At 39.3% G+C, this 15,712-nt stretch overlaps 2 protein-coding genes across 2 annotated transcripts in view; one reads left to right on the top strand and one right to left on the bottom strand.

Annotated features, from left to right (window-relative positions):
• LOC145444551 (ficolin-2-like) overlaps positions 1-15,712 on the bottom strand; it is a 207,159-nt gene that overhangs the window by 179,869 nt on the left and 11,578 nt on the right. The gene's annotated exons all lie outside the window — the stretch shown is intronic.
• On the top strand, positions 554-10,844 carry LOC145445400 (ficolin-1-like). The gene is made up of 5 exons (XM_080323594.1): positions 554-833; positions 897-993; positions 1,618-1,714; positions 2,048-2,115; positions 10,045-10,844. The coding sequence occupies exons 1-5, from the start codon at positions 609-611 to the stop codon at positions 10,290-10,292; spliced, it is 735 nt and encodes a 244-aa protein (XP_080179720.1). The 5' UTR covers positions 554-608; the 3' UTR covers positions 10,293-10,844.

Raw genomic sequence — 15,712 nt, 5'->3', positions numbered from 1 at the left:
GCACAGATCACAGTCGGTGACTTTGAGAGATCGAATATGAAATCCAATAAATCTGATATAAGCTTGGCAATTGTCAATGTCGTGTTCTCTCTGACTTTGTTCACAGTAACCCGGCTATTTAGAAATGAAATGAAGTATTCCTAAAACAATTATTTAAAAGACGCTCCTACTGGACGATATTATCGGATTTCTTGTCGGCTCCTCGACCTATAGCATTGTCAATGAAAACGTGTATGATATCAAAGACAGTAAGACCAAATTGTTTGAGTTGAGAAACCGTCCTTTTTCTTTCAATTGAGAGATCCCAGCGGTTCCAGTATATATAGTTCGGAATCAATGCTTCCTTCCATAGTGTTAGGCGAGTGGATGTTTATAGCTTTGCATGATTTAAGGTAGAATCTGGCATGCACTCGAGAGATCTGATCCGACCATACTCTTGTTCCAGCTAAAACTGTGCTGTGTACAACAGAACTGGTTCCGAGCCCTTCTTACGCGAGAATGAATGCAGAATAGACAAAATGTAACGTTCATAATTGGAGTCATAGTTGGTGAACATTTTGTTTTCGACAGGTGATACGGACATACATATCCTGCAACAATTGATCGCAATGTCATCACCACTGCGGCATAAATTCCTTCTATTACTGGTTGGTGTTAATCTCGTAGTATCAATACACGCATACTACGAATTAAATGATGATAACGAATCGGGAGAAGAAAGACAAGGACCACCACCACCACCACCGCCGCCGGAAGTCGTAGATAAGCAATGTCGCCGAGAACTGCATGAGCTGAAACAATCTTTGATACCGACCGATCTTCTGGGATGGACTGTAAGATAATGTCCCTGCGACACGATATAGAACTTTGATGACTTTTGTTTCAACTCCTTTCAGGTATTTCAGAGGAGAATGGATGGATCGGAAAATTTTTATCGTAATTGGCAGGACTACGTGAACGGATTTGGTAAACCGTCGCGAGAATTTTGGCTCGGTACGCACAAATATCTGATCGTGAAACTTTTCATCCAGGCGTTTTTGCATCTCGAAATATCGTATAAGCAGTGTAGTTTACCGGTATTACTCGTACCGGCGGACTTCATTGATGTAAGTAGCTACCAGAGGGGCTCAAAGTAGTCACCGTCGCTACACAAGTAGAAGTAGAAGTAAAGGCAGAATTTCTACTCAAGTAGAAGCAGGAGTGAGGGTAAGTAGGTGAGTAAGTAAGTAAGTAGGTATTCTACGCTTATTTTTGCCTACAAAACTGAAAACTGTCAAGTAGAAGAAGAAGTTATCTAAAATCAAAACTATTTATTAAGTAGTGTCAGTAGGCAAAATCTGCAGCAAGTACTTTAAAAAATAGAAGTACTTCGTTAATTACCACTTCTGGTAACTTCACTGATGAGCCAATGCTACTTCTAGGTACAGTTACCTTACTCCATAACAATAGAAATCGAGGGGTCCATTACTGTTTTGAACTCAATATTAGAATCCTATTAGAACCCAATTAAAACCTACTACGCGTCTCAAAAGGTTTTACGTAAACCTCATAGCCAGTCAACGTGATCTGTAATGGTGAAATGTAAGATGAATTTCAAAACATACTTTGCTCATTCAGGACTTGAAGAGATTTCAAAATTGATGTATAAAGGAGATTACGAATTGCGTATAGATATGCAGGACTTCGAGGGGAATTGGAGATACGCATATTATAAGTATGGATTGATTGGTTGCTTAGCTTTAATATGGAATTGGGTTGCAAGTGACTGCAGGTTGTGTTGAAAACTGGTTTATATTCCAACTGTGTGGTGCATACTGTGTTCAGTTGTTATTGAAACATTCGTTGTATTGAATCAAAGTTTGAAGACTTTCATGTTTATTTTAGTAACATTCTTGACCAAAATCTTACCGCAAGGTTTTAATCTGCTCTAATCAGGTCAACACGTTGTTTTAATAGGTTTACTCTTAACACTTAATTGGCATCCAAATAGCAAAATTTAGAATGCACCTACCTAGAATGGCATCTCCAAAACGTTTTCATTTTGCAGGCATTTTCATGTAGGCACGTCTAAGGACAAATATCCTGTTTCTACTTCGGGCTATGTTGGAAATGCAGGTATGCAATGTCAATTATCTCTTCTGTCTAGCGTGTGTTGTTTTATGTCATCCTAAGGGAGCATTAAAACGGGCAGAATATATTTGTCTGCCCGTTTTCGTGATATCTTTTCGTATTTTCCATGCTGTGTGCATGCTCCAATATTCATCAATATCGTTCAATTACATTGTTGACTATTAGCCAAGCGAGTGGTCTATTTTATTACTAGACATTTGCAAGTCATTCCGACCATACTATCAGTCAAAGGTGGCCAAAGCAATCAATAAAGCTACTCAAGTAGAAGTTAAAGTAGCGACGAAAGAACATACTCAAGTACGAGTAGAAGTACTTATTTTTAAAGCAACCTAGAACTACTTGAAGTAGAGGTATAACTGACTGACTTTAAATCTACTCAAGTAAGTAAGTAGTTGTGAAAACGGTCGCAATTCGTTCGCATGGACTGTCAAAAGCTGCAAATTGAGCTATGGGGAAGGTGTAGAAAGCTTGATTCATATTGATGCATCCCAGGAGGTATCAATTTTAGACAGAATAGCCATTCGTCCGCATCATGCGATGCAAATGATAGTGCTGATATGGAAATGCGATACTAATCCTTTGTTTAGTCGAACACCCCGTTTCAAAACATATCATGGCATGGCGCCCTCCCCACAATTGTAAGACCCGTAGTTTAGTCGAAGAGCAATAAGGAGAAGTTGTATCGGATACGGTGTTAACACTTTGAGCGATTAGTATACGTTAATAAGAAATTTATCGGATCGTAAAAATGTCATATAGTGTAGCTATATTTTCGGAAAATAGAAGCATTACTACAGTTGCTTCTATACTTCAATATGTATGATCTCCAGAAAAAAATAACTGAAACTAATTAGAACTTATAGTATGATACTAGGAATTGAAAGAGAAATACCAATACTACTTTCAAAAAGCGGAAAAAGATATTTGGTGTGTTTTGTACAAAAAGTTGCAGCGGTGTTCTGCTAAAACAGGTCTAACGCACAAAAAAGTCAGAGTTCCCCTTTTCCAGATTAGGACACACGACATGGGCTGCTATGATAGGTAATTGCAAGATTGCAAAACGGTAGTTTCAAATGTATGGGCCATATTTACTGTGATGAAATATTTCATATGGGCGACAATGTGGCGTGAACGGTACCACACAACTCGCTACCCAAAATGTATTCCCCGATATTTCGTGAAAATATATTTGACACTCCATATATGTACCGTGCGCGAGGAGCGACGAAAATTCTGGTCTTTATTTAACTTTTATGGCTAATAATAATGACACATATTGATGAAGTTATGATAATGATGCATTTTCTGTAGACAACATATGTCACATCGGGTGACTGTATAGTATAGGGTTACTATATTTTCATGGCCCAAATTCTGGACATTGTTATGCGCCTCCTAGCGGGTTTTAAAATGAGGTACGAACACGTCACACTAGCGATGCCTTGTCCATGCCCGTCGTGGAGTGGATTTTTAACGTATCTCGTGAATTAACTAGACTATTGGTGATTGGTGATTGATAGGGTCGGTGTTCTAATTTGATCTGCAACAGACCTCCTCATTGGCCACATGGGTTTGTTAGATAGCCATGCTATATACTATTATGTGGGTGTGGATATGTGGATGTGTTTTGTAGCCAGGTCCGAAACAACACTTTTAAGCCAACCTCCGCCAAAATAAACCCTGATCTGGGGCACACAATAAGTTAATGATGCAACTTCTGGGGGGCTTACTGTATACATCTGGTTTCAATGTGCCGCTGATTGGTAAATCTCGTGGATTAATCCTGTGAGTAATGTTGGTTCCACGATATATCACTATAATATTTTATCCTCTCAGCCCGCGTGAGGAAAGTTAGCGGTAGAATTGGTGTAATTGATGACTTCGAAAATGCAAGGAACGTAACTGTACGTCGCAAAGTCATGTTCATGTCACACGGATAAGACTATTAATAGCCGAAATACCGGTCCGCACCAGCAGTAGGGTGGTCCTTAAAAACGAATTTTGGAAAGTTGTTGGTCGACCCTGCCAAAATGTTCCTTTTCGTTAAAAAACTCACTGTGTAAAATTTTATTGATATTCATTAATGTGTAGAGGTGGCTCAATGGATCCGAAATTTTACCTACATCAGCTATGAAGCATCTAGAGCAGTGGTTCCCAACCTTTTTCGACCCATCGCCCCCTTTTCAAGGTCAACACCGATCATCGCCCCCCAAATTTTGTGTACCTAAAATTGGGCATGCAAACCGTAATCACCGGCGGGTTGACTAAAAAAAAAAAAGGTCAAATTTTCGGCTCGATGTCTAATTTGACACACTTTTGTAACTAAATTTCCGTGGGTTGACTAAAAAAAAAAGGTCAGCCGTTTTGATGCGTCATCGCCCCCCTATCGCCCCCTTCGCTATTTTCGCCCCCCGTCGCCCCCTTTGTCCATTTTCGCCCCCCTGTCGCCCCCTTCGTGATTTTCGTCCCCTGGACCGCCAAATCGCCCCCTGGGGAGCGATATCGCCCACGTTGGGAACCACTGATCCAGAGTAAATTCATAGTTGCTGTTGGGTCAACGCTGGAAAGCCTGGATTACCTCGTCTGGTTAATAGCTGATCATTGTTGGGGGTACCATGATGGCCAATATCAATTTATCTTGCCAATTAAGCTCTGTTTGAGGGCGTTGGGGAACATTTTGTGGAGGACGACAACAACCCCAAATGCAAACTGCAGTTCCTCCTAGTTTTTTTTTGTGAGATAGGCATAAACATCCTGAAGCATTGCGTTGGACGTTCTGTGTGGTCGTTGGAGACAAACAATGTCAGACCAGCAACTTTCCAAAATCCGATTTTTAAGAACCACCCTAACCAGCAGGTCGCACATCTTGTAGACCTTTTATGGTCACGACTCCTTTTGCAATTTGGAAATGCTCCGAGTGGCTGACGTCAAAATGTGCTAAGCTGATATCAAAAAGGGCCAGCACTTTTGCCCAGACTTACTCGGGCCTATGCTGGAAGCTAATTATATTAAAAAATAAGGGAAAACGACCCCAGCATGAGATCCATTATCTTTGATTAAAGCATCCAAACGGCCTTACCGACACTATAGGAATTCACGGTTCTCTTACAATTGTAATTATAATTAGTCTGAATAGAAGAAAAATTGCAGGTAGCGTAAATCTTCCCCAAATAAAATATTGTTCATGTTGATTTACGAAAAAATTTTGAGCTCTCTTCAAGCCTTGGAAATGCCGGGCATTTAAGCATATTTCAGCATTTCCTCGCGGACGCAGGAGAAACAGTGAAATGTCGGACATGTCCCTACCGTATTGTGTTTTACGCTACACAGCTTCAGAAACTGAAAGTTGCGAGTTTTAGCCCGATCAACGTAGACTCTAGAATTCCTACCGAAGTGGTGCAGGTTCATCTATGTTTCTCTCTATGCACCTCCTCTCTTATAAACACTTAGAACAGTGGTTCTCAATCTTTTCGTCTTCGTGGACCCCGTTTCGACCGTCAAGGACCCCCGCGGACTCGCAAGTTCCAGTTTAAATTTAGATCAATCGTCGTGCAGCCGTCATCTGTGTCTTGCGAATATTTACTGTAGGCTAGTGACAAACATCAACAAAATGACTATTCTTAATAATAACCTGACGCTATTCATGTGGAAATTGAGTAGACGTTAGCGAATTTTTCAGCTGCATTTCTTGAAATACTTGGTCGTGATTTGGGAATCCGCGCCTTCGATTTAATATGAACGAGTGCCGAAAATGTATTTCAACAATGATAGGTGGTGGCGAATGTTATAATAATGGGCAACGATTACGACGACCCTTATGGGTATTGGGGCTGTTCAAAAATGACTTTTTTCTTTCTCAAATTGTACTGGCTACTTGATAAAATTGTTAGGTTACGTAATTTAGGTCTACACACCAAATTTGGTTCAACTCCAGCAAGTAGCCGCATTGCTAAAGGAGAAGAAAGTTTTTATTTTTTTTATAAAAATAAATAAACAAAAATTTTAAAATTTTCTGTTCACCCCATGAAAGAGTTAGGTTGTCTATAGAAACGATGTTCACCAAATTTGGTTCAATTCCAACCAGTGGAAGCGGAGTTACTGCCTTCCAAAATTTTGCATTATCAATAAAATAGTATTTACGGTGACCCATTCTTCAATTATTTATTTTAGGTGTCCCCACCGTAAATACTATTTTATTCAAATCCAAATTTGTCCACTGCAGTAACTCTGCTTCCATCGTTTCTGTAGACAACCTACCACTTTCATGGGGTGAACAGAAAACTTTGAAATTTTTGTTAATTTATTTTTAGATAATAAACAGAACCTTTCTTCACCTGTAGCAATGCGGCTACTGGCTGGAATTGAACCAAATTTTGTGTGTAGGTTTAAATTAGGTCACCTAAACAATTGTATCAAGTAGACAGTACAATTTGAGAAAAAAGTCATTTTTTAACATCCCTAATGGATATGACCGCAACATATACGCCTCCAAATTTGAGACACTTCTTTTTATTGAACATATAACATCTGTCCAACTGTTTTGTGTACTTATTTTAGTAGGATTGCTACTGACCGATGTATAAATTTGTAGTGAAAGTGCAATAATCTTTGTGGGGTACGAGCTCGAGCATGGCTCCCATATTTTATCACTTTTTTCACGCATTAGTCGCCCTCATGGATTTACTCTGAAGAGATGAGCATGTCTTTGTATATTAAATCTTAACCCTTTGTGGACTGAATATATTCTCTATGGTTGGAAAAATTATTTCTATGCGTAACTATAATTGTTTTACCTCAACTTAAACATTGGTCTACAAAATTTAAATTTTTCTTTTATTGTTTGTTATTTTAAATGTTTGTCGCAAATTTGCGACACCAGGCTTTCGCGACAAAAATCGAAACAAAACACGTCAATTTTGACAATTGAAATTACTGGTCAAAATTAGCAAAACAGTTATAGTTTTTGTTCAGGCACAGACGTACATGACATTTGACACATTTTATAACAGGTTGTTCTTCATAGGTATGTCTCTTGCATCTCTGCCTGGTGTCCATGGAAGGGGTGTGACCCACTTGGTCACGTTGGGGTGGGCTTTGTTGGTCCTCTTTTCCTTTTTTTATCATACTCCTGCTGGATACAGAAAGATGCCCTCCGTATTTTTCCCTGTCAATAATTTTCCATACTTTACCAGGTATTCTGCATATAATTTGGAGCAAGCAGACATTTTTGCATCTGTTTCGGAAATTGCACAAAAACACAGTCCCGTCTGTACAGCAATCAACTATTGGCGACAGCAAGATCAACCAAATGACGTGCAATTACGTGTAGTATGTTTTTGAGCGGATACATGTTCTGTAATAAGCCAAATAGGCATCCAGAAGATCAACCTCCCCCATAAATGAATTCTACTGTTCGGCAATAAATGGGTAGTCGACCTGTGAGCGTTACTTCGTTTCCGGTCCCATCTTTCAATTTTACTAACAGGATTTGCTTTTACATAGGTACTGGCCAGTATAACACTGCGACTGTCATACCACCTTACTGCCCAAATACTGACGCCGTCCAGAGAAACCTCCTTTACTTCAAATCTCACTCTCCTTGTCCTGAAGTCTGTGCCATTACTGAATTGACAGCCACACAGTATGTTTGATCGCACAGTTCCTACTGCAAAAACTCACATGTGAGATGAACTATGAGCAAGAAATATTTGATCTGCTTCCATCGATCTCGGGACATGATATCCGAAAATTTATCATATCTAGTATCATTGGCCCATTGCATATTGGATCTTGGCATTTTCACGATAGACATATACATGCAACATCCTAAGTCTTTTTCAATATCATCTCCAGCCATCTGTATTGCATTCGTTGGATTAGTTTGAACGGCAAATAAATTGCTCTCATAAACAATCCAGTCCAGCAATTCCGCTCCAACAAAATATTCGAAATATATGTGCGGAGAATAAATAGAGTAGTCACTGTCGAGCAATTCTGACTTCCATATAGGAAAATAGCAGCCAGGGATCTTTCCACCTTGAATTGTTTTCCATATAGGTTTTCGTTTCGGTTCATGCGGTGTACATGCAACTGACGGTGCTTCCATTTTCTCTACTTTTGAAAACACGATTGAGGAATCTTCATCAGATTCATCGGGTGAAGAGCATTCATCCGAACTCATTTATCACATAGCAGCAGAAGTTGCTGCAGTAGAACGTTCTTCATCGTCAGAATCACTGCCACCATCTTTACTGCATTTCCAGTTTACCGTCACTTGATGAGTGATTTTTCCCCTAACAACATTTGGTATCCATTTCTGCAACAACAATTTCTGATTGAAATTATTGAGAATATTTTTTTACCTTTTTACCACTATTCTAGAAGTTAGTTTACATATTCGTTGTCATTATGTGATGTATCAAGGCACTTTCTTGACTCGTGAAGTTGGTGAATCTATTCCCCTCTTTTCTCACGTAAATACCTATTTCATATGGAAATATTTCAGTAGTAGGAATGTTGTCAGAAATTACCAACAAAGGGCTAATGATGCAAATTTGCATCACTCCCCATTTTCAACTTTGCCAAGAAGAATTACACATTATTGATCCAAAACACTGCTGGCTATGTGATTTATGGTGCAAAGAATCCTATACATATTTTCATGAACGAATATACTCACCAAATCCTTCGACCGCGAAGCAACAAAGAACGTGGGTCCACTGACTTCACTCAGACATGCCAAAGCAATAAACAACGTCCGGGACACCCACCGTTCATTCCAAACACCATATTTTAAAAGGAGCCAAAGGGAAGTTCGGAATGTGTACTTTCGGCGACGGCCGTCGTGGCCGTGTCTAGTATGCGTGAAGTCAGTACAAAATGATGTAATTCGGTATGTACCGAATTTGTTACGCTCGTCCACAAACGGCCCAAGATTTATATTTTAAATTATTACATCCGCTCATTTCTGTATTACTGACATGTAGAATTCTCGTCAACAGTATAACCAGCAAGCTATTTAACAAGTGATTTGAATCGTGACATCATACCGGTGTAAATAACTCACCGATTGATTTTCTCTAATCGAAATATCGTTATGTCAAACAATGAATGTAGTTAACTCATATTCGTGTTGTTTCAAATAATTTGCGCGAATTCAGTTCACTTTATTCAGAATTTTCATCAATTCAAAACACCACAAGCGTGCGCTACAATGAAAAGATAGGAAGGTGTCGAAACGACTTGGAGTCTGTAGCTTATTTATGAATGCAATCAAAATGAAGCAACAGGTTTACTAACGAGTTACCCTGTAGCCACGTCGTAGTATGCTTCTGGTTTCCTTTTATCGGTTTGTATCTATTCGTAGAAAACTGGATAAAAGCAATATATGACATTATTAGTTATGTAGTACTGAGTAAACACCATAACATAAATACCACATATTAATTTTTCATCCACCTATTGAATCGAATGTTATAATATTTTTCTTGGAGCAATGTCGTGACATTTCGTGATTTCGGTTCTCATGTTTTCATGAGCTGTCGTGATATGACAGGACAGCATATCTGTACCCACCATTTCTGAGAGCCCATCATTATCTTTGTCATTGCACTGTACGTTTCATTTGATTTGATTTAGTTTATTATAACTGTTTAACAGTAGTCCATATGCCTGCACAAAATTGGACTTGCATGGAAGAATATCCAAAGATCATGTCCAGAAGTCCAAAATAGTTAAATTGGGCATAGCAACATTACAGACGAAGTACAATACCAAATCCTAATTGAATGGATTTTTAAATCTAAAGATGACTTCCAAAGTCTGTACATCCTGTCTACAATAGTTCTTATTTCAAAAATGAGATAAAAGTTATTGACTAAAACATTGCTAAACTATTTCCATTCATTGTTTCAGGTAACAATTTTCAACTCAGCAATGTCAAATTTAGCACGAAAGATCGCGATCACGACATTTGGGGGAAGAATTGTGCGGTGGAGTTTAAAGGGGCGTGGTGGTTTACGAACTGTCACGGCTCTCACATAAATGGTAGATACTTGCGGGGAAAGCATAATTCATATGCTGATGGTGTCAACTGGGTAGGTTTCCGAGGATACCACTACTCTCTGAAATTCACAGAAATGAAAATGAGACTGCGTCCATAGAACGTCGAATAAAGAGGTGGTGTATGTAACTTAATCTTCGCTCGACGAAAATCATTAATTACCGAATTTCACACCTATGTTAAACATGTTCAATATTTCCGTAATTATCATTCAAGCCAGGGTTTCTTAACCTGAGTTCCACGGATGTGCAGTAGGCCTTCGAAATACTTAAAACAAGGTTTACGCATTACGAAAATTCAGTCGTTTTACTTATCCTTGACGGAAGATTCCCCCTGATCAAGCAACACTAACTCCAAAAATACAGTCACACCCCAACTATAATGATACAATGCTTAATCACACGTGGCTTATGAAAACCTAGGTTATACCATCATCAATTTTATCATAATACATTGAGCAGTAGGCTATAATGTCATATATACTTTAATATTTTATAAAAGGTGGATAGCCTTTAGGACTGGGGTTTGGCGTCCGTGGACAGAAAAGGTTAAGTAACCCTATACATATCCTACATTATACTTCTTGAAATCCTTATACCGCATTACCGTTACTAATCTCTCGCTAATAAACGATATAGTCATATCAGACCAATATTGCTGTTTTACATTGTCTGGTGTGTGGAAGAGACGAGCCTTTTGTGATGAGAACATCGTTTGCAACTTGAGCTTCCAATCCAAATCGGTAGCTTCAGTATTTCTACTTAAATCCCATTTGATATGCATAATATGCTATGATAGCTTTTACGGTGTTACCAACCCTTCAGTTGAATGTTTTATAACGTAGTGGTTGACCGGTTGACCAGGCATGCCTTTAACGGGCTGGAGACCTTCATGAAAAGACCTTGTGAAATATCTTCAAGTGCAGTTGTCACCTAGGGCAGACAGCCGTTCCTAATTGTCACAGAAAAGCCGTGTTGATATGTTACGTATCATGGGGGGTTGCGACATACGAGAAATATATAGAGAGTAAGGTATGGTAATGACGTGGGACGTGGCATACCATGGATATAAACACGAACTTTTTGAAAAAGTTCGCAGGTAACAGTTCCGGCATACGGCGTCATGTTGATGATTCTATGAATTTATTGCAGACACCCCATAGAGACACAATAAAGGGACGCTCAGGTAAAATAAAATTATGATCCAATACCACGATCAAAGTACATGCTGAGATTGAATAGATCACCAAACTGATCTATACGTCGAGAGACGTCGATGAATATATCCTTCTGCTCAATAAGATACTATGAAAGTTTTATTTGATATTTCGAATTGAATTTCCCAAAATGTCGATAAGTATCGTTCTGGAAAACGGAGATTTGTGTTTCACGTTAGCGGAATCGCGGAGATGTAATAATTGCATTAATTCGACAACCGTATAGCGTAATCTTTCAAGGAAGTTCATCCACACCCACAAGGATAGCAATCCAATCCATACGAAACTAGATCACGACTGCAACACTAAACAATATCACTTGTCGTGATTTGTGATCTAGCACAGTGGTTCTCAAGCGCCGGTCCGCGGACCGGTGCCGGTCCGCAACGACATTCCTACCGGTCCGCCAGGTAAATTACAATTTTGTACCTTAATTTCAAGATGCAATGTTGAAGGCTTGTCCATTGATAAAATGAATCAAACATCAAATTTTAAACTGATTCAGAACTTCATGAGGTAACATTAGGGCTAGAAACATGTTCAATTTGACTTGAAGTTCAAGACGTGTCATTTGACGACATGCGAGCGACAAGTACAGAACAGATAAGACAAACAAACCTATCACATCACGGCATAATATTACTCGCCAATTTGCTTGTATCAATGCTATAATAACCGATGTAGAATCTATATAATTCCACGTGCAATATGTGCCAATTGTGCATGCTTTTGAATTAGCTGGATGGTGAGTACACAGGTAGGCAAGCTACCTTTAAATTTTCCTTATAAGTAGCCTATACTCGAGTGTTTCCATGCGGCTGCATTCGTACTCTGAAGTTTGAAATGCGGTTACGAGTTCCGACATCCTAAAATGTTGGGAACCACTCGTTTAGGTGATCTCAATATATTTCCGCTATAGGCTTCCTACAATTCTGATGGGAGGTCAAGAAATAATAGCATGCAACAAAGTGACTTATAACAATTGGTCTACCCGAAGATGCGTCATCATGTGCAACTTGCCCTAAATTTCCGAATACACTACCTCCACCAACTCCACCAGTGAATCTGATCACATGGGCTGACAAAGGATGCATATTTGATTGTAATATGTGAATGTAGTAATAATAATGACGAAATTCATTTTTGAATCTGAAAAAAATTTGCGTTTCGTACGACCATAACCTTTTCCAGCCACTCGTAATTTTGGTGTGTATAATAGGCTGATATGAGAAAGTAGATTAGTCCGGAGATCACCGGAAATGGACATGGATGGTTTAACATATGGTTATTTGACGATCATAAGTTAGTTCATTACGGCTTAATCACCGGAATGCGGCCATAGGCTGCATAAGGTACCGAAATGTGGCCGTGAATAGCAAAAAGATGCCCACCTCTGTTCTGTATCCACAATTGAATATATTAATACTGAAGGATTCGTTCAACATGCCGTGGTCGTTATAGTTCACGATCGTCGTTGATTAGTTTTGGCAGCGCATCTCGCGGAGTCGCATGTTGGCTAAATCGTCATCTGTCTCAGAGTGTCCTGACACGGAAATCGTCAGCGCTGAAATGCGAATGATGCACACTCGCTGGTTTCACCCCTGCTGATTATGTTGTCGACGCTAACGCATGGTTCGCATACCATATTATGAGTAAATCAAAAAGAGATGCAACTCTTAACATAAGTTTATTACACGGCTGCGTGCTGCTGTTACGCACATATTGAAATATCAAGCGAGCGCGAATGTGATTCCTTTTCCGGTGATACCCAAAATTATCCCACACAGCGCTAGGGACCCCTTTTAAGTTCAATAAATCTGTCTTTAGAATGCTATTTAAACTGCAAGAAGGTCAACACATTGCACGAAATTATGGCGATGTGTTTTCGCATCGTTTTGCAAATTTGGCGGAGGTACTGACGACAATAAATTATAGAAATCGATGGTGAACAATATATTGCTAAATTCTTGTTCACGCAAAATATTCTGGTCACAACTGTACCATGCATATGATTCGTCATTTAAATGAACAACGATTACCAAATACAAGGTTAACAAAACACTGATGTACCTGTATAGCGAGGCGATATGGGTATGATTTTGACATTTGAATTACTCTGTCTTACAGAATATACCGCGTAGTAATTACATTATCTTACAGAATAGTAACGACCTTTACAGTTGAATAAAACAATACTGATCATATGAATACAGCCACGATGAATTATTTAAGTTTGCAAGTTGGAGTGATATAATCAAGTAAGTGAAAACTGAAAACTAGATTTAACACTTTTGAATGTTGTTGAGATTGACTCTTCTGAGTATGGTAAGATGTACCAGCGATTAAATTTCCAGCTACGACGAAAATAACTAGATTGCTAATAAAGTTGTAGGAGTTCCTGAGTTTGCGTGTTTCAAATCGATATGCGAACATAACAAGTGAGAAACGTTATTCGTAATAGCGGATATAGTACAGTACCATGTTTACAGACTTTGAATAAGATTATCGTGATGTCAAGGTAACGAATTAACGCATTTGACTGCAATTCAACTTCAGTTGTGTAGTGAGTTTGATCGCGAAAAGGATTGACCTCGCAAACGATTAGAGTTAGAACATAAAGCGTCAAGTTGTTGGTTTTCGAATCTTGATGTCAAGGTGACAAATTCACGCATTCGGATGCGATTCAACTTCAGTTGTGTAGTGAGTGAGAGATAGCCATGTCTGAAGCATTTTCTTGTAAGCGACCGTAGGATTTTGCTAACTATTTCACACCTATTTGAATAAGCGTTAACCTGACAATTTGGTGGTATTCAAGTCACCGCCGGTGGCGGTTCTCGTATTCGCTACTTATTATATTTATGATTCTTATTAAATCTTACCAGTGCAATTGAGGTATGTGACAACTAATTACCAAAATATCACTTGCGAGCGATCTGTAACACCAAACCTCGAGAGATTTTGCAAACTATATTTCACACCTATTTGAATAAGCGTTAGTTCGCGACCGCATCCGTAAGAATAACGATATATCAGTGTCGCGCTCACCGTAAACTTTAGGATTAACCCGAATCGGTAATATATATAAATATACGCATTAAATAATGATCAATCACGTGACTGTTTACTATACTTGATACCTATTCATCACCATGTCGGCGATGACTATACTTGAAACAACACCTCAGCAACACGCCTATACCTCAAAAAGTCACCATGCGCGTGATGCCTCCACCTGAAAGTACACGGGTTTTCGAGGCACCGTGTGAGCGATCACTATACCCTAAAGGGTTACCGTGCGGGAGATGCCTATACTACTCCACGAACCGGTTCAGCAATAGGGGGGTCCAAAAGGGCTACCAGTCGAGCACGAGTTTCACGGCCCCATGCGAACGGGCCCATAAGAACCCCAGGCAGGTCGCAGCGATCAATACTACTACTAGTGTCTACAGTACTCAGTTTGAAACATTCGCTAAATTGAATAGAAGTTTTAGGACTTTGCTGCATATTTTACTAACATTCCTGACCGAAATCTGACCGCCAAGTTTCAATCTATCCTAATCGGGTTAACAAGTTCAGTGCTGGAAATAAACCTTTTAAAGTATATCCCGAGTTTTTTGAGATGTAAAAACTCAAATGATTCGACATCGCAAGGCACTCACTGGTATAAATCATACTGACCATATCAAGCGCGCCATATATAACATATCCAAATTATTCTATAACAATCGTAGCATTGTGGGAACAATTCACATTGAATATCAACCACCCGATTCCACTTGTTCCGAAATGGCGTGCCGAGTTTTCTCATTACCTCATGTATTACGACCATTACTACTGGCATAGGTGCGCTCGTGCGCATCTTCCCCGATGCTGCACATAGCGAAGCGCCGGGAGATTATATGCTTCGTGTCGTTCTTCAGGTGGTGTACCAAGCAGAAGTTTCTTTATATCCTACCGTCCACTCTAGACAACTGTTAAATCTAACCGGTACATTGGTATCGCGTCCCCATGTTACACGAATGTAGTTTAAGAGCTGTCGTTTTCTCCTTCCTAGCACGAATATTGCCAGTCGCGCATGTTGCACCATCAATGTGTTATTGATCGTTAAAACGTTTTTGAGTAAACATAACTTTCTTCTAGTTTGTATCTCGACTCGGCAGAATCATTGCGGTATCTTGAACTCCCTTCAGCACCACTGTATTAAATATCATTGTAATCAGATTCAAAATCATCATGAGACGGAAGCCGAACCTGCATTAAAGCATGAATTTGGTGCATGTTTTCTCGTTTAGCCTAAGTTGGGA

The sequence above is a fragment of the Botryllus schlosseri genome, chromosome 8, assembly GCF_051294905.1.
Source record: "Botryllus schlosseri isolate E-star chromosome 8, Bs_hap1, whole genome shotgun sequence".
Classification (NCBI taxonomy): Eukaryota; Metazoa; Chordata; class Ascidiacea; order Stolidobranchia; family Styelidae; genus Botryllus; species Botryllus schlosseri.
The sequence above is the reverse complement of the archived record's forward strand: the minus strand, read 5'-3'. Positions and strand labels throughout refer to the sequence as shown.